The sequence below is a fragment of the Anguilla rostrata genome, chromosome 6, assembly GCF_018555375.3.
Source record: "Anguilla rostrata isolate EN2019 chromosome 6, ASM1855537v3, whole genome shotgun sequence".
NCBI classification, from domain to species: Eukaryota; Metazoa; Chordata; class Actinopteri; order Anguilliformes; family Anguillidae; genus Anguilla; species Anguilla rostrata.
The window spans coordinates 24,344,954-24,364,509 of NC_057938.1; the positions used below are offsets into that span (position 1 = coordinate 24,344,954).

Genomic DNA, 19,556 nt, shown 5'->3' on the forward strand with positions numbered 1-19,556 from the left:
TCACTAAATCAGTGGTAAAGGATGTTTCATTATGCATTATGTTCAGTGTTTCTATTTTTCACAAAGACAGTATTCTTGCATCTGGAAATGATGTACTGTATACTTTCATATACATTAAGAATATGTTCCTTATATTTTGGATCAGATTTGCACCCTTCTTTAACAGCATTCATGTGTATGACCAGGAGCGGATCAGACATGGATTCTGAAGTGCCTCCAGTCACAGAAGGGGGGGACACAGTGGATCTGAATAATTGTTTCTTCAGATCAGTGAATTTATTGCATTTCAAATGGAATACATGCACTGGGTAGTGGGTGTTAAACAAAGCAAACAGAAACAGAAACCAGAACCAAACTTAAGTTGTCTTATTTTCTATCCATTATTTCTTTACAACAATTGTGGTCACAGTCACTTAGAATGGTACAATTCACAAAGCATCCAGTACATCTGGTCCATAGAGTCTATAGTCATGCAGATCCCAACGGCTCTACAGACCTCATGAGGACACACAGTTAACACTGATCAACAGCCATTTCTTCAGGACAGAGAACCTCACCTGCAACACCACCGTAGAAAGAACTTATGCGTTGACGAAGGCGAGGGAAATTGTTTTGCGAGGTTAAGAACCAATCCTTTGTCTGGTTGTTTTTTCTTCTATGGTAATACAAAAATAGGCCAGATTCATTACAATAAAAGATTAGCTAGGTCTGTTAGACAAACACCAAAGATAGTGGGTGCACACAACATTGATGCTGGGATAATACGAGAGACCCCAATCCCACCATGAGCACGACACCTGTCAATCACCTTAAATGAGTTGCATTCATTAGTCAGGATGCCAAAACACCAGAGCTTGCTGATAAAGAAGTGCGAGTCCATTGCAATTTTTACATGTTTAAGTCTGCAGATATAACTAATACCTGATACATTTTCTCTTGCTACCAAGATAAAAATGTAATCTGTCAATACAATGTCTTGCATATAGTTTTGTAGTTTAACATACTGAAAAAAGCAACACATTAAAGTCTTAACTCTCTGCATGTAGCACACAATACGAGGAACAATAGAAGAAAAAACATACAGATACACTGGAGGATTTAATGGTAATGGTACAGGAGCCTTGACATGTTAATATATGACCTTATACTTATAATATTCATATTTATATATTTATATTTGTTCCAAAGTAAAGCTGGATTGATGATGGATGATAATGGTCACGTAACATCTACAATTTGATATCAGAGTCACATCAATATTTTCTTGAACAGATATATATTTATATTTATAACAGAGGGAACATAATGTGCTGACAATAAGAATTATATACATCTCAGCCATCCCACAGCTGACCATACATTATTGAGGCTGGTACGTGTGGGAAGGCATCACCATAGAGACCCCCGCTTTTCACCTCCACAAACACTTAAAACAAGAGTCAAAATACACTATATTTCTTTTTTTCTTTTTTTTTTAAGTTAAATTATAACACTGAGACAAGCACATTTTTCATACAGTTCACTTTTACAGATTGTGCTACAGTACAACATTGGTCAACTGGGGGCGACAGTGAGAAAAAGGAGCTGCATTCTGGAACGTTTGGAACACCTCAGCTGACATTTCCTTGGGGGTCCAGTAATACTCACAGCACCTGAGAAACAGCAAAGACTGCAGCATCACACACCTGAATTTATATTTATCAGTTAGAACAATCATATTCTCGGAGAATATCATCACAATATCAATAATTCATGTTTTAATTCACAGGAAGAGTTGCCGATGCTGAAAAATATGCCTTACGTCTTGTAAGTGCTTTCCAAAACACATAATGATTTTAAAATGACACTTTTCTGTACATTATAGGGAGGTCTGAGATAGATTGCATGCATACAAATGGTGTAGATATCTACTGGACCCAACAGGACCCAATCACAGTTAGAATAATGACAATAGTTTTAAGGTTATTCCATTTTTAAAAATTAAAACTAACATGTTTATTACAAAATATTTGTCACATAAGAAAATTATTTGCCTGAAATACGTTACAATTTTTTATTAATTATGGTGCTGGAAATGCGGAGCTTGCATATCAACTTTAGCACAGGCTACATTTTTGTAGGCTACTTACAAATATAAGTGTCACGTACACATTTTCTCTACCATTCATTTCAATTTCTTTTTGGCAGGTAGGTGACATTATGAAGGTGGCATAGTGGTATTATCAACTAGTCATGAGTCATGGTTGGATTTTCATTTAAAACTCAGTATCATCAGTGAATTGAACACTGAGGAACAAGCTCTTGCAACCTCATGTTGTATCTCACCAATATAGGTATCAGTACTTTTCTGTACCACTAACAGCCTACCAGAGGCTTGTTTATTACTTTTCAGTTGCAAACAAATCTCTAGTGTACACATATAATCAGCCTCAAGTGTGATTTCAGTAAATGATACGGAAGTATTTTAAATCTGTCTTCTTCATACTGATACGTCCTCCTGAGCCTGGCATTAAAATGTTTTAACATAATACTTGGTGTCTTGGATTACAAAAACTTTGCACTGAAAATATTTTTTTTCATATTATTTATTTTATTTTTATTCAATGCCCCTTGTAGTGTAGGTTTCAGTATCATATAATATATGCTTCTTGAGATTAATACCAGAGATCCATATCCCCTACAGGGGAAAAATGAATTGATGTGCCTTACCAGTACAATGTAGACATGAGGCTGATATTCATAGCATGCTAAAAAGAAGCAGTCTACGGCTCAAGGTTTAAAGTGAGGAAGATTCACCTGGTGCAGGAATGAGGATAAAGACTCACTAAATGGAGAGATGGTGAAACAGAACATGTATCTGGGACAGGACATTTAAAGGTAAACTATCGCCTGGGGCTGGAGGTTTATAGACTCACCTGGGAGTTTATAAGAAGTCTTTGATATTGAGGTCAGCCAGGGGATCTTTCGAAGGAGGCGGCTTTCTGGGGCTCTGAGCAGCTGCGGGCATCTGAGAGAGACATTAGGCAAGAAACAGGAAGGGAGCGTAAGGTTGCGTGTGTGAATGTGTGTGTATTTCTCTTTGTGTGTGTCTGTGTGTGTGTGTGTGTGTGTGTTTATGTGTGTGTTTGTGTTCATGTGTCTGTGTGTGTGTGTGTGTGTGTGTGTGTGTTTATGTGTGCGCTTGTGTTCATGTGTCTGTGTGTGTGTGTATGTGTGTGTGTGTTTGTGTTCATGTGTCTATGTGTGTATGTATGTGTGTGTGTATGTGTGTGACATTACCGGTGCACCGGGCGCTCCAGGTGCTCCTGCCGCAGGAAACTGTGGCCTCATTGGCTGAGAGAACATCTGAGGCATCATGGGAGCTCCAGCTCCGCCTGTTGCAGGCTGCAGGGAGAGAAGTAGGAAGTGAGACATAGAGGAGGAAGTGAGACATAGAGCCCCCCTCACTGAGTAGAACACTGTGGAACATTCTCCCAGCTGTCTTACCATGCCGAATCCAGGCTGCACCCCCATGGGAGGAACCATACCTCCTGTAACAGGCCCGGGGGAGGGGCCAGGCTGGGGGTGGGGGTGGGGATAGGGACATTACTGGACTACACTTAGAGGACACACACCACCAGATACACATGCACCCTACACTATAAACAAATCACACCGATTTCACAGTGTACACATCAAATTAAACACAAACTGATTCTGTGCATTGCACATATATTTATTAGTCAGTGTCCATTCAACATGTTATCTTGTTTAAAATGAATGGCAGAGATCCAAAAGCTTAATTGGGTTTAAAGGAACGAATGTACAGAGTACAAAAATCAGTTCATGTTTTTTCCATTGGTCAAGTTATGCTGTATGAATAGCAACAGGGACAGCAATGGGTGGAACGATATGGGAGTAAATGATTGGCAGTGTGGATATCATAGGAAATATCTGCAATGCCAGAGCCCTGCCTATCTGATCTTCACAAGTCTGGACCGTCAAAATTTTGTTTCCACAGAAACACAATTGTAGGAATAAGAACATCTGAATGTTTGATGTGGAGAATGGACATAATCAAGACCATCTAGCCCAGGCATGTCAAACATACGGCCCGCGGGCCGGACCCGGCCCGTTGGATGATTTAATCCGGCCCGGCATAAATTTCTGAGTATGTCAAAAAAAGAAGCGAGTCTCTAGCTTATTTCTATCAAAAGTTATGATTTTTTAAAATAAATACAAACCAAATGCTCCCTCCGGCCGCGGGAGGGCAGTAAATGTGTAAAAGAGCTCACGTCCAGCATGCGGCATTGACACGAGTTAGTACTAAAAATAAACCGGCAATCTTGCTTCACAATTCACCACTACTAAACAAGTTATCGGTCAACACACCCTTCCCAAAATGGCACTGTCAAAAAAAAGAAAAGTGGACACGGAGTGCTTCTTTGAGCTACGAGGGGAAATTAGACAGTTCATGGAGAAGAAGGACGCCCAGTAAGGAACTTAAATGCAAGGAATGGGTGCAGGATCTTGCGTTTATGGTTGATATTACACAACACTTGAATACACTTAACACTACATGCAGGGCCGTAACAGAGTTGTCACTCAATATTACGACAGCATAAGTGCGTTCAAGATGAAACTGTCACTGTGGGAGACGCAGCTATCCAACGGTGACACCGCGCATTTCTCTTGTCTCACAGCTGTGCGTCCGGAGGCACCAGACCGTCCCGATAATGATTTGGAAAAATATAAAGACAACATAACAGATTTGCTGCGAGAGTTTGAGCAGAGGTTTCAGGTATTCAGTGAACTTGAGAACAAATTTGGCTTTTTTCGCTCGCCATTTACAGTGAAGCCTTCTGATATGCCAGCTGACATTCAACTCGAGCTTATTGACTTGCAGTGCGATTCCGCTATGAAGGATAAATTTGGGTCCGTGGGATTGGATACGTTTTATCAATATCTCGTGCCAGGTTACCCCAAAATAACAGCCATGGCTGCAAAGGTTCTATCCATGTTTGGGACTACTTATCTTTGTGAACAGGTGTTCTCCGTAATGAACAATAATAAAACAAAGCAGCGCTCAAGGTTAACAAATAAACACTTGAATGACATTGTTAAATGTGCTGCTACTCAGGATTTGACACCTAATATCGATACACTTGTGAAGGCAAAAAGATCCCAAGTTTCAGGAGCCAGCAGCAGCAAGTAGACTGCAGGAGTGCAGTAAGAGAGAAAAAAAGTGTGATGACACGAAATTTGTTTGCACTCATGAATACAGATCATTAAAAATAAGATTAATCTGGTTTCATATTAAAGACAATTAATATTGTGCAGTATATTCTCAGCTTCAGTAGGCCCAGCCTAGTAGTTTGATCTGATGTAGTCTAATCTTATTGCCCATGCACGGCTATAACTTTTATTTTGTATTTCTTTTTTATTTATTTCAAAGCAGTATGACAATTAAGGCGAAAATATTTTTTCATAGCTCCCACTTGAGTTTGTTTAGTGTGGTGAGTTGGTTCAGGTGTAAAACTGCATTCACTTAACTGTTAAAATAAACCAGTTGTTAACACATTCACCGCCTAACATGAAATCATTTTTTTTTTCCATTGTTGGTGAATAAATGTGTTGTGCTTAGAAAAGATCCCTTGTCATCCGTGATTATAATATGTAGGGTAGGCTACAAATGTAGGCTGAATGATAAAGCATAGTACTGAAAAACAAAGCTAAATATTTGGAGTTGACATTCTTTTACTGATCCGGCCCACCCGAGAACAGAAAGTCTGGATCCGGCCCCAGAGCCAAACTGAGTTTGACATGCCTGATCTAGCCCATTTAGACTTGTCATTTACCTACAGAATACGGTATCCAGCATTGTGTTAAGTTTGGTATTGAATATCCCCAAGGGTCTCTGCCTCAACTACATGACCTGGCAAGCTTCTGTAAACGTGAATAATTTATGTAAAAATTATGACGCCAAATATCACTGTAAAATGTAATCTTTAATTTCCACCTTTGGCACCTTGTTCTGCTGACAGAACTCATTGTGTAAATATTAGTAGTCTGTTAAAATGTGAAACCCTCAGCCAAATCAAATCTCCTGCATTGTCTCCTTCGCTGAGCTGACTATTTTTGCAAAACGACCCCTTTGGTTTCGCTTTTACATTTTATATTGAGACATTTAGTGGACTCCCTCATCCACAGAAACGTGCATAGCTCCCATAATTACAGAATGCCATCCATCCATCCATCCATTAATATACCTGGATATATGTTGGAGCACTTCAGGTTAAGTACTTAGCTCTGTACTTTCAGGTTAAGGGCATACCTGCTACCTCCTACCTGCTACAAGAGTGACAAGAGCAGGTCCCTAACCAATATACTACATTTAAGGAAACAAAAATGTGACAGTCCAGTATTGTGGTTTTTGGGGTACACATATTAATAGACAGAAGAGAACCACCTCCCTGAACACCGCTCCTTCGGTTTCCTGCACACCAGCACAACACTACACACAACATTTACCATCTGAGTAGCCCAGCCAGCGGGAGCTACCTGAGGCTGCCAGCTGGCCCCTCCTGTCATCTTCTTCTCACTCCACTGCAAGTCCCTGTGGGATGGAGAGTCCAACCAATCAATCGATCAATCAATCATTATAAACCCTCTTTAAAACAGTGATCTAGCTTAAGTTTCTGTTTAAGGACTTAAAATAATGAAATTCACTACCAGAGAGAGTTAGACAGTCTTTGTTTTAAAACATCTTCTAAACATATTATCAAGCTTTTCCATTCCAAGTATTTACTTGAAGTATCATTGAAATTGTGATATCATTGAGATTTCTCTACAAAATCCTAATGTTAAGTACATTAAGTATTCAACTGATGCATTCTGAGTGAATTGTAACAGGAGTAACATGCTTCGAAATGACATAGTCATCCAACTGAGAATACAACCTTCACTCTAGTCCAGCCCCCGGTTTAAAGTTCAATGTTCAAAGGGAGCTCCAAACACCAAAAGCATGCAGCTAATGTAGCCAGAATAATCAACTCTATTTAAATATTCTCAGGTGCTCCAGCGGAAAACAAGTGTATTTATGCATTACTACTGTAATGTAACTACCATTACAGCAGTGCATAGCGGTAAGCTGCTTGAGTCAATACAATTCTGCATTGTTTGACAGAAATATGTCAAAATAGGTCATATGCTTGAAAGGGCAATCAGATGGAAGTATGTATGTCAAGAGAATAAAGGAAAGGATGTGCTCTTACTTATTTTGATTCCCCATTCCTAGATCTGCAAGAGAATAAACAGGGTCAGTTACTGGTCTCCTGTTGCAGTCTGTGCTCTATTCCCCAGCTGTATGGCAGAGGGCAAACAGAGGCCATGCTGCAGCCCTACCTCCCACCACTAGAGGCCACTGTTCTGCTGGACCAGCATGGCAACAGCAAAGATTTGCTTAGTTAATAGAAAATTCAGAGCAACCTAATTAAAAGTGGCTTGGTTGACAAGCCCGGGCCTTCTAGTGGCAGCTAGAAGCCTCGGCATTGGCTGTGTCACTAGACAAACATGGCAGGGTGGGTCTGAGTTAGCCCGGATAGCTTTGGGTTACTGTTACATTTGCTCCTTGGAACAACACACCAGGTGCCAACAGGCTACCAGTTGCTGTGAGTGACAGATACACCTCTACTCAATTGCCACCAGCTCTCTCCTGGCACACCATTCAGAAGGCAGGCTGTAAAATAATCACTGGCTCAGCAGCTGCAGGTGTCGTTGGGTGTGTGTGTGGCTAGCTAAACTGTAACTGATGAGGTGCGGTTGCTGATTCCAAAAACAGAAAAAAAAAACAGAAAGATATGAGCACAATATATAGCAGTGTTTATCACCTATCCATCTCAATATTAATTATTTCAATCGACCCAGAATAACCAAAGCAAAAAAGAGGCATTTTCTTGGTTAAAAGCAGTAATGTTATTTAAACATTTAACACACTTCCAACCTCTTAGCAATGCATCAGATTCCTTTGTGTGTTATCTGAAGTTTTATTATACCATAGCTTGGTTAAATACTCATTTTGATTTTTTATCATTTCATTGCATGGAGAAATTATATAATGGATGTAAGGATATTCCAGATAAAGTTTCAAAGAAAGTGACTTGTTCCTATGTAGATCACTGTCCCTACTGTATGTAGAACTGGCTGTATAGCAATGGCAAAAAGTATTATGTTAAAAATAATGTGCTACAATAAGTTTTTAACATTTAACATTAATAATAACTGCATTAATACTTACATTTAGTGTCACAGTATTTGCATTGCAAGTAACCTTGGTATAAATAGAATAAACCCAATGTGGGCTCTGCAGCCATATATAAATAAACAACTTCATGATGGTTAACAGTCCCTCGGTTTTACCTGGAGACCAAATCACACAGCCCCATTGTGTCTTATTTTCATATTACAGCACATTTTCAAGGATCTGCTACATGTTTGCCTGATACATACTCCCAACCAGGTTGGCCAGGGAGGAGTCCAGGTCGCCTCCAATGGCTTTCCCAGGTGAGGTGGCTGCTCCGGGCCCTTGGGGCGTCACTGCAGGCATGAGCAGCTCGCCTAATCCATCAAACACTTCAGAGAAGGGCGAGGGGTGGGCGGAGTATTAAGGATGTGCCAACACGCAGCAACACAGATTACACAGCCACCACAGCCTACTCTAATCACACCGACCGGGGCTTTAGCTACGGATTACTATGACGGCGACCACACAGGACAATCACCATGACAACAATAAAGTGGCTAATACAACTAAGTACATTCAGCATATGGCATAGCTAAAACAGATTGTTTAACACGTACGTGACACTAAATTGCTTATTACAGTGGCTACACATGGTACTGTTCCACTGCCGATGCCAGGTTGAACTTCTAGTCCATACTTAGAGAATGTTCTTTATGTATATTATCTCAAATATATATTACTTAAGAATGTTTTAATATTCATTATTATGTCAGTGTTCACAATGTTACTCAGTGAGACACTGAACGCAATAAAGATGGAAGTACAATTACATTGTGTACATTATGACGGATTCAAATATGTTCCATATGAATGATACAGGGCTCTATAAATTCAAGCTTCCTCAAAACTTTATACTTGCCAGGAAGCTATAAATATTTGTGTAGCAATGCACAATGACAAATTAGATGGTTAAGAGGCCAGAACTCACCAATCACACAGAGGAAGTAATGGCCCAGGAAAAATATGGACAGGCAGACAGACATTCACATACACACATGCACACAATGATATGCATATGCACGCACACATGCATGGACATGCGCGCGCACAAAAATGGGCACACACATACACATAGGCACCCACGCATGCATGCACGTGCACACACATACACCCACATATACACAGGCACACACAAACGTACATATACAGACGCACACGCACAAACACACACACACACACACACACACATGCACGGACAGACACAAACGTACGTACACGCACAGACAGGACAGAAGATACAGAGTAATGAGAGGGGGATAAACAGCATGGGAACACAGAAGAGAGGGGGAGAGAGGGAAGAAGAAAGAAAGAAAGACAGTTGAGGACTTAAGCCTTAAGCAGTAGTATCCGTTGCATTTTCAGAGAAATGATTACATAACATGGAGGGCAGTTCCAGTGCGTGTAAAGATGCTTCTGTGGGAGTGACATGGCCTTCTCACACGCCAACATGCACACATGCTTGCACACATGCACGCTCACATACACACACAATCATCAACCCAAGGGCAGTGTGCTATACAGTTTCTAGTCTGTGATGCAATGGGAGCATCTGGTCAAAATGTTTGATGAACAAGATTTCACGGCTTTTGTAGTAAGTCAGGTTCCTCGGAACATGTGTTGCATTACATTGCCTAACTATATTCCTCAATTAAGAAAAAAAAACCTAGTACAAATGCAAGGATCCAAGGCTTAACCTGCAATTCACCAAACACCTGATTAATAAGCATCACATAATCAACACAACAAGCCTGGGTCTTACGTGAAGCCTCTGCGCCACCAGAGGGCGCTGCTGCTGGGGCTGAGCCAAAGGCTGCGTTAAACCCTGGCTGCATGAGACTGTTTTGGGCTGGGGAAGTGGCAGCTGCTGCTGCAGGGGCGGGATTCATGAGCCCTACGAGGAAGGGAAGGGGTGGGGGGGGGGTTACGATATGCCCTCTCCATCACAAAACCCCCCAATTCTCCTTCATTAGACATTATACATAGCTAACAAAAGAGGATATAATCCAACACAGTAAAACCTCATCGATAGGATCGAGAATGAGGGTTGTTCAGAACTCAGAAAACAAATGTTCTGAAATTTGAGAGAGAAAGGGTGTGGTCAGAGAGAGAAAGGGCATGGCTAAATGCACTAAGGGAGTGTTAAGAGAGAAAACGGGCATGGCTATAGCCAAAAAGGGTGTGGTCAGAGAGAAAATGGGCATTGCTGTAGCCAAAAAGAGTGTATTCAGAGAGAAAATGGGCATGGCTATAGCCAAAAAGGGTGTGGTCAGAGAGAAAATCGGCATGGCTATAGCCAAAAAGGGTGTGGTCAGAGAGAAAATCGGCATGGCTATAGCCAAAAAGGGTGTGGTCAGAGAGAAAATCGGCATGGCTATAGCCAAAAAGGGTGTGGTCAGAGAGAAAACGGACATGGCTATAGCCAAAAAGGGGGTGGTCAAAGAGAAAACGGGAATGGCTATAGCCAAAAAGGGTGTGGTATAATAACAACAATATATAGCAATATAGTAATAATAATGAGCAGGCTCAGAGGCAGAATGCACATACAATTTTCTAAGCTTCAAGGTCGGTCACTTTAATTTAAAAAAAAAATTTTGTAGCTGGGTGCAGCGAACATGAGATTGTTGTCAATGCTTGAGTCCCACACTTATGGAGTATGCCTGTTCAGGTAGATTATTTTCCCAGGTCTATTAAAGAAGGTTAATGTGTGTGATCACAACTGTTTGCAATCAGGAAATGGAGCTTCCACAGGAGGACCGCTATAAGCTGACAATTGGCAAACTGTGTTTTAAAATAAAATTAGTATGAAGTGTCTCAGTGTCCAAAATCTTGTATTTGCTATAATTTGCATTAAAGCGACTCTGCATTAGCCAACAATAGATATACATAGCTCCATCTTGTTGTCAACTTACTGTGGACCTTACAGGTGAAATAAGCTACCAGTCTCTTCCCACAATTAACTGTTGCTTAAACAGGTCAGTAATTGTTTTGCATGAGTCATGGCTAAGATCCTTGACTCTTTCGACAAATTATTTACCACACGGTATCCCCTTTTTAGATATATTCACACTGCACATAGCCCCATAGCCCAGGCTCAAAATTGTAGTTGTCACAGGCAAAGCGTAGCAGTTGAAAGCTCAGCTGGAAGGGTGTGGCCGCAGAGAGGAAATGGGCGTGGTCCCCGAAAGCACTGCAGTCATCACTGAAGGGCATTTCACACATGCTCACTGCCAGCGTTGGAGTGGCCATAGTGAGCGGATGGGGGAAGTCACAAGGTGGGGTTTTACCAGCTAGTAAGTCCACACCAGGGGCTCCTGGGGCGGTGGGCTGGGACTCACCGCCAGAACCGCCAAACGAATCTGCTGTTCCAAACCACGGCGAATCAGGATGTCCACAACGCAGCATGAGGACAGAGAAGGGTTAGACTCACCGCCCACACTCTGGGGACACTGGATACACAAGAGCAGGGAATTATGTTCAACATTCATGTGCACACATACACAGACACACTTGCGTACGAGCGTACGCAATGCACATCTGCTCACAGCCACACACTCACAAATGCAAAGACGCACTCATATACACATATACAGTGCAAGCGGTACTGTATATTCATATAAACTTCAACACGCCGCCTCTTCGATCCCAATTTGCTGTGGCATTCTATGTCTACAACCAATCACACTAACAGCTACCTCTGAGATGTGCATCTACAACCAATCACACTAACAGTTACCTCTGAGATCTGTATCTACAACCAATCACACTCAGAGCTAACTCTGAAGTCTATAATCTACAACTAATCACAGGCAGTGCTATTTTTTTAGCTGGTATCTACAGTATAACTTACAACCCTTAGAGATATGAGTGAACACAATTCCAGAAAACACCTAGATCTTTGGAAACTATTCTGTGACAAAGACATATCAAAGGGAACATCAGTTCAACATAAAAGTGCAAAGTTTTTGAAGACTCCTGCTGGCTCAGAAGCCTCTTGTGCCCCCTGAGCCTCATCTGAAGAAGGAAACAGGACAGTGAGAAACAGACAGAGATTTGCCTGAAAGTGCTGGCCTGTATGTACCACTTCAGTGGCCTAAAATCCCATAAACAAACATATGCATCAAAGGATACCCTGGAGAGGAGGATTTTGAAAGTGAAAGGACCCGTATACACAGTGACCTACACACTGAGTCAAAGGTTCATTTAAATACAGGGCCCTGGCTCACAGTGACCGGAAAAAAGCAGCTCTTTGCAGGTACACTGCTGTGACTGTAGCTTCTCTCTGCCTCACAGCAAGTGCCATGACATTTAAAATGCTGGCCCTTCTGTCCCACGGTGCATTGTGGGATAGGATAGATGAGCTACGCACCCCCGAACAGGTCCAGCATCCCACCGGCATCCACTTTGGCAGGAGAAGCTGCAGCAGCGAGAGGCGCAGCTTGGGTAGAAAATGCATCTGAAGGAAACAGAAAGCAGGGGGTCAGGAGACACTACATTGACTACTCTCTGTGTGAAAAAACTTTTCCTAATGTTCATGCAGTATGTGCGCATTGGTGAGAGCGTGGAACTCACCGGACAGGAAGTCTGCGGTCAGGCCGGCGTCGGGTAAGGGGGAGGGGCCGCGCGAGGTCGCCGGGGCAGCTTCCGGGGGCGAGAGGAGACAGGGGGGTGAGAGAGAGAGAGAGAGGGCAGCGCCGCCCCAGGGCCTCACCGCACTCCGCACGAGAGGGCACACACAAACACACGAAGCGGGAAAACAGAGAGCGAAGAAAATAAATTGCCCACAAGATGGAGACGCACGGAGTAAAATGAAAAAAAGAAAAGTCGAGTGGATATGGTACCTGCGGCGAACGGGTCTAGGCTAGGTGCTGCGTCGACTTTGGGAGCTAGAGCGGAGCTTTGGTCAGGCATAGAATCAAATAAATCTACGAACAGGGACACACACATTAACAATCAAATGAGTGCGTCAACATAAGCAAATACAGGCACAGACATAAAAAAATAATGTATCTAAGAACTGATTAAAAAAAAACAATGCAGGGGGATCAGGGAATCCCATGCATGGAAAAATGAAAGAAAGCAAATAACTTCTGGAAAATCCTCTTATAGCAGGGCGCAAAGCTGAAATAAGCTTCTGTGAGACATTTTAACTGAAGCTGCAGAGCAGAAGAGAGTTTGGGGCGATGGCGGTGAAACACATACTGGTGTCTATGGTGTTCAGGACTTCAAAATCTCGAGCCAACTGTCCCTGATATCTCAGACACATGAGATCTGGGGATTTTCCTGTGTGTGTGTGTGTGTGTGTGTGTGCATTTGTGTGCATGCATACGTGCCTGCGCATGTGAGTGTGCGCGTGTGTGTGTGTGTTACACGGAAAAAGACAGAGTGTCTGATATAAGGTTTGATTTAAAATGGTTTACAACTGTGGTCAGACAAAAAGAGCCAAAGGAGTTAAGCAAGGCTAGGAGGGGCAGTGAGACACGAGGCAAACAAATTACCACCGAACAGATCTAGCGAGGGAGCCACACAGGCAGCGGTGGGGGCGGGGGTGGGGGTGGAGGGGGCGACAGTCGGCACGGCGCTAGAGCTGAGGGTTACTACGGCAACGCTGGTCTCTGCAGGCTTCATTGCAAAGAGGTCCAGCCCTGGAGCAACTTCTGCACTGCCCTCAGTGGGGGCAAACGGGTCTTAAAGATAGTCAGGAGAGGCCAGAGAGAGGAAAGGAGGACGTTACACAATGATATCACCTCCACCTCTTTATCGGTAATTTCACAATTAGGCTCCAAGACACTACCTGTAATGATGCAGAGTAAACGTAAAGTTACAACACAATTCTAATGAAAGAAAAAAATACAAAATGTATTTACTAATTATTATCTACGGCAATTCTATGCCCTTAAATGCTCCACGTGAGTTTTCCTAAGCAGGATTTGTATCTTCTAAGGGTGCTAACTACATACTTACCAATGTGCTTTTTCAGATTTTAGTGAAAAATAAAACAAGGCAAATGCATTCAGTACATATTATCAGGTTAAAAAATAAAAAATAAAAAAATTGGTGAGTACATGAGGCAAAACACATGTGGAACAGGAAACAGAAACTGAGGAGCAGGGTTCGACCTGAATACTCACCAGGTGAACAGTGCATGATGGAAATGAAGTACAGGACAGTGAGACAGCACAAGCTCAGGCACTTAGGAAAGGTGGGGGCACTAGGCCCTGTGGACCCTAGGTCCCAGGCCCCAGCCTCACATGAACTACTTCTAACACATCTGCACCTGCACACAGCAATGGGATCGACCTTCCGGATGAACGCACGTACACGCGTACACGCACGCACACACACGGCCCCACCCCTGCCTTCCCGCCCGCCCGGCAGCAAACAGGCTGCCTCATCACCCACCGGATCCCGGGACCGCGACCGTGTCTGCCGGTGTGGGCGTGGCTGCTCGTGCCACGCCTTCAGCAGGAGCCGCGGATTCTCCTGGGGGGGCGGAGAAGGAGTCTGCGGTGGAGGGGGGGGAGGGGTGAAACCCAAAACAGGAGAGGGAAAAAAAAACAGGAAGAGGAATGTGGAAGGAGAGAAACAAATAAGGCAGGAAGTAAGAATCAAAGGAGATGAGAGGGAAATGAGAACACAAGCATGGCTCCACCACAGGAGAGGTTGCATTTTTTACCACTAAAAGGCTGAGTTGGGTTTGTAAGCAGATATAAAGCCTTTGCCCAATTTTTTTAATGTTGCGTCTCAGTTTACCATCCATAGTTCCATATGTAGTACAGTCAGTTTCATTTTCAATCCATGCGTCCAAAATAAGTCAGATTACAGGACTCTACATTTAAAATTGCTGAGCTTTTCTGTAATTCCAAAGTACATGTATTTAGGTTTGTGCGGATGACTGTATGTGTGCACATGCGTCTGGTGGAGAAGGGCTGTTTAGCTTTCACATTGCAAGTAGGAAATGAATAAAAGTGCTTGACCCAAATTGTCTATGACTTCAAACAGTGGCCCTTTAAAATGTGCTGTAAAGACTTGTCTCTGTATGATATTGGCAATAATCAAACAGTGAGTTTTCAAAAGGTTTATGGTTAGCTTGTTAATACTATTATAATATGAGAACAAAAGTAAAATTCACTGCCACTCTAGGATTAAATGACTGGGATTTTTTTCATAGAAACCAAATTGCTCTACCATTTGTTGAATAATGACATAATTTGTGAACTGAGTGAAATCAAGTCCCAGACTAGAGCCTAGAGAGAGAAAGATTAGGCCAGAACTATGTTCTGAAGGGAAAGAGATCAACCCAACACTACAGTCCAGAAGGGAAGAGATCAGCCCAACACTAGAACCCAGTGAGGGAGAGATCAACCCTCACTAGAGTCTAGAGAGAGAGAGACAAGCCCAACATAAAAGTCTAAAGAAGGAGAGATGAGCCCAACACTACAGACTAGAGGGAATGATCAGCCTAACAACTGAGCATAGGAAGGGAAAGATCAGCCTGCGACTAGGAGCTAGAGAGGGGTACGATCAGTCTAAGGCTGTAGCTCAGAAAATACAACCCCAGCACCAAACACTGCAGTTTAATGGGTACTGTACATTAGTCCCTGCATCCTGGAGAGGAGCAAAACATCTTCACATGTTACTGAAGGAAAAAACTCATATTTTGCAACAAAACAAAAATTTTACTAATCCCATCTTCCTCATAAACAGCCATTTGATCTGATTGCAATTTGAACAATGTAAAGTCCCAAAAAAAAGTCATTCTAGTGTAGAGTACAAACAGAGAAGAGGGGAGCGGAATGTTCTGGAGCATCAGTCCCAGGAGAACTGGAAACTGACCTCCAAAGAGGTCCACGTCTCCAGGGCTGGAGGGAGCGGCGGCAGAAGGGGGAGGGGCCAGAGTGGCGGCCGAGGGGGCTGGGGTCGCCTCAGAAGGAGCAGCAGAGGGCGTGACAGGAGCGGCGGCGGCGGGAGTGGGGGCGGAGTCTACGGTAAGGGCGGGTTCAGACAGAAGAGCTTCGGAGGAGCTAGCAGGAGCAGCCAAGGAGTCTGCGGGCAACCACACCCGCAGACACAAACCAAAAACAAAGAGAGGGAGAGCAAAAGACACATTTCTACTGAGGCTAGACTTTAGGAAATAAAGCAGAGGAATTAACAGGAGCAAGTGACAGAAAGTCCAGTGTTTGCCATCATGTCAGTAGCATTATGACAGCGAGCAGCCAACAGGGGGCGATGTTTGCACCTTACTCACCCTCCCCAAGCAGATCTGAAGGGTGACATCATTCCATGGCAAGAGAAGAGGAGCGCAAGCGCAAGATGAAGTAAGTGAGTAAAAAGTGTGTTAGTGACAGCGAGAGAAAATCACATATGCTCATCTGAATGTGGTATGAACTAGTGAAACAAGATTCCACTTAAAGGGATATTTCACTTTGGTACGACACAAGTTATTTTGAGGAGCATCCCCCATTGTATCTGCATGGTGTGAATACTAGTGAGTAGCAACATCAGCTGTCCCTGCTGATGATTGGCTGAAATTGGCTGAAATACAGCAAGCTGTAGTATAATTTTAATGAAAGCACGCACTCTCTTTATCAATCTATTATCCTCCGTAGTTAGTGTATGCATTAAACCTGTTCGTTTTGGTGAGCTCATGAAAATGATTGGGAGTGAATTGGGTGCCGGACAACCCGGGAGGAATGGCAATGCCATTAAAGGTAAGCAGGGACAGCTGATGTTGCTAGTATTCACGGGATGCAAATACAATGGGTAAGCTCCACAAAATGACTTGTGTTATTCCAAAGTGAAATATCCCCTTAAAGACATCCCATTTAGATTTCTAATGACTAGTCCACTAAAGCAAACTGAATCCATGTAAATCTCTACTAACATTCCAGTTGGTGAAATTAGAGTATCAATTAAACAAGAGCCATAGTTTTAGCTAATTAAGGGTGGTGATACAGACTGAATGCAAATAATTACACAAAAGTAAAACGTCCAGTATTTTCTTACTGATCAGTCATCAGACCACTTTATTCTTTATGTAAACTGACCATTTTAAACGTTACATTTGTTGTGCTTATAAAAGTGGCTAAGCCAACCTGATGCCAACTAGGTCTGCATATCCACTCAACAGCAATGCTATTCCATCTACAGTCTGTATCTGTATGTTTCCTGTTGCTGGTTAAACTGACTGTTCTGTGTTTCCAGTACACAAACTGAAACCAGCCATAAGTTCTGTTTTCCTTTCCATCTTTAAAACAAAAAGCAATGGCTGGAATCAATTCTTGCTAGAACTATAATGAGGTTAAATACCATACCTATTTAAATATATGTGCTGGCAGATTACAAACAGTAGAGGGAAATATAGTGAGGTAAAATAATGACAGGCTATTGGAGGATATTTATTCTACCGCATCAGTGAAAGTTGGTGGGAGTATATGATCTGTGAAATAAGTGTCACCCCCCTTCCCATCCCAAAAAGAAAAAAAGCTGTACTAGGCAAAAAAAAGGACTGATATGGTATTGTGCAATGACAAACAGAGACAAACTCTCTTCATGACAACTTCTGTAATCTAACCAAGCAACGCAGTAATTCTTTGAGAACAGCGACAGATTTTACCTCCCCAGGAGGACGTGGGTGCAGCTGCCGCTCCTGTGGGCTCTGGGGCACTGGAGAGGTCCAGATCCAGCAAATCATTCGACACAGCACTACACAGAGAGAGGGAGGGGGAGAGAGAGTGAGAGAGAGAGCACGATAGATAGGCAGACAGATAGATGTAATAGTGAGTGAGTCAGTAATTTATTGTTATTTTCACACAGAAATTTCACACAGAAATCTGCCATGGAAATGTGTTGCTGTGCAGGGATTGCAATGCCAAAACAGGCACAAAACAATTTGAAGACCCTCAATGAAATGGCCGTGTGTTTGGACAGGTTCCTCTGTGTATTATTCCTGTCACAATACAAACATATAACCTGGGTAGCACAGTCAATCGAAAAGGTAAAGAATAACGACAGCCTCAGGTCTGCACAACCAAATAACCAAATGAATGCGTAACATTAATAAAAATATACAGTACACAGCACACAAACACAACCCAGTGTGCTGTTGAGACTAAAGCTATTATACTATAAATGGTATAGAAGAATACACAAAGGCATTTTTTTCAATTGATTTATGTCACTGATTAATGTTTAATAACCAGTCTCACAAAGAGTTAAATTGGGCTGTGAAACTGGCTGTATGTAAGCAATAATGTCCAAAAAGCTACAATACAAGCTAAAAATAAAACAAATATAAAAATATTAATATACATATATATATAATAAAATATATAAATACTATAAGAGCAGAGGTCCCTGCACTGAACCCTATGGGACATTTCACGCAGCAAACATGGTTCCTCTTACTGCCACTTTTATATTCTACTTTGCAGCTAATTCCAAACCAAAAAATGTTCATGTTGGCATCTCATCTAGCAATCTGTCCAATATATTTTGAATGCCCAAATATATTATAACATGAGTTGGATCTGAGTCATGAAAATGTGTAGCTTTGTAAAAGAAGTCCAGAAGGCCTGTCCAGCATGAGCTTCGCCTGCTGGCTATGCCTTCTGGTTCAGTTTCTTCTCCAGGAATCATTCCAACTTGTCCCTTTTGATAATGTAACTTGCATCACTTGTAAAATCCAGGAATATAACAGGCAAGTCCTGTAACCAGCTGACACCTCTGGTAGCCGGGAAGCAGAGAGGATGGAAGGGACATAGGAGTATCTGGCAAGCTCCCAGGTAAGTGAGGAGGAAGTTCATTTAGGGTGACTCACTTAGTGGCCCCAGCAGACGGGGGCCCGGGCAGGGCCTCCACAGTGCCTCCATCCGCTGTTTTAGCTGGAGTGGAGCTTGGAGATCCATTGGTCGGGGACCCCTGGGAGAAAAAAACGAGCCCATGTGATGAGGGAGATCCCTGTATCTGTGTGTGTTTGCGTGTGTGTGTGTGTGTGCATCTGTGAGAGTGTGTGTGTACCTCTGTGTGGTGTATGAAGAGTGCAAGTATGTATTTATGCCTGTTTAAGAATGTGTGCTTGAGTGTGTGTGTGCTTGTGTGTATGTGCAAACTTAGACATGCTTGTACATGGCACATGCACTTCATAAAGCAGCGTAGTGAAAAGGTAGATTCTGCGGTTGGAAATTCTCACTCACCTTAGTTGGAGACCTAAAAAAAATAAATAAAAAGATTGAATGCGAGACAAATCAATTCGCTGGTAGCTGCCACATGACATAAA

At 42.6% G+C, this 19,556-nt stretch overlaps 1 protein-coding gene across 1 annotated transcript; it reads right to left on the reverse strand.

Annotated features, from left to right (window-relative positions):
• Nucleotides 1-251: 251 nt before the first annotated feature.
• On the reverse strand, nucleotides 252-19,500 carry LOC135256890 (clathrin coat assembly protein AP180-like; the record flags this gene model as incomplete). The annotated part of the gene is made up of 19 exons (XM_064339139.1): nucleotides 252-1,652; nucleotides 2,916-3,007; nucleotides 3,280-3,384; nucleotides 3,487-3,558; nucleotides 6,541-6,595; nucleotides 7,254-7,278; nucleotides 8,488-8,610; nucleotides 10,041-10,172; nucleotides 11,566-11,640; nucleotides 12,648-12,734; nucleotides 12,851-12,919; nucleotides 13,120-13,203; nucleotides 13,777-13,965; nucleotides 14,681-14,782; nucleotides 16,115-16,324; nucleotides 16,527-16,541; nucleotides 17,895-17,983; nucleotides 19,098-19,198; nucleotides 19,474-19,500. Coding segments are annotated over 18 exons (1,644 nt in total), but the record flags the coding sequence as incomplete, so codon positions are not given.
• Between the last annotated feature and the right edge of the window lie 56 nt (nucleotides 19,501-19,556).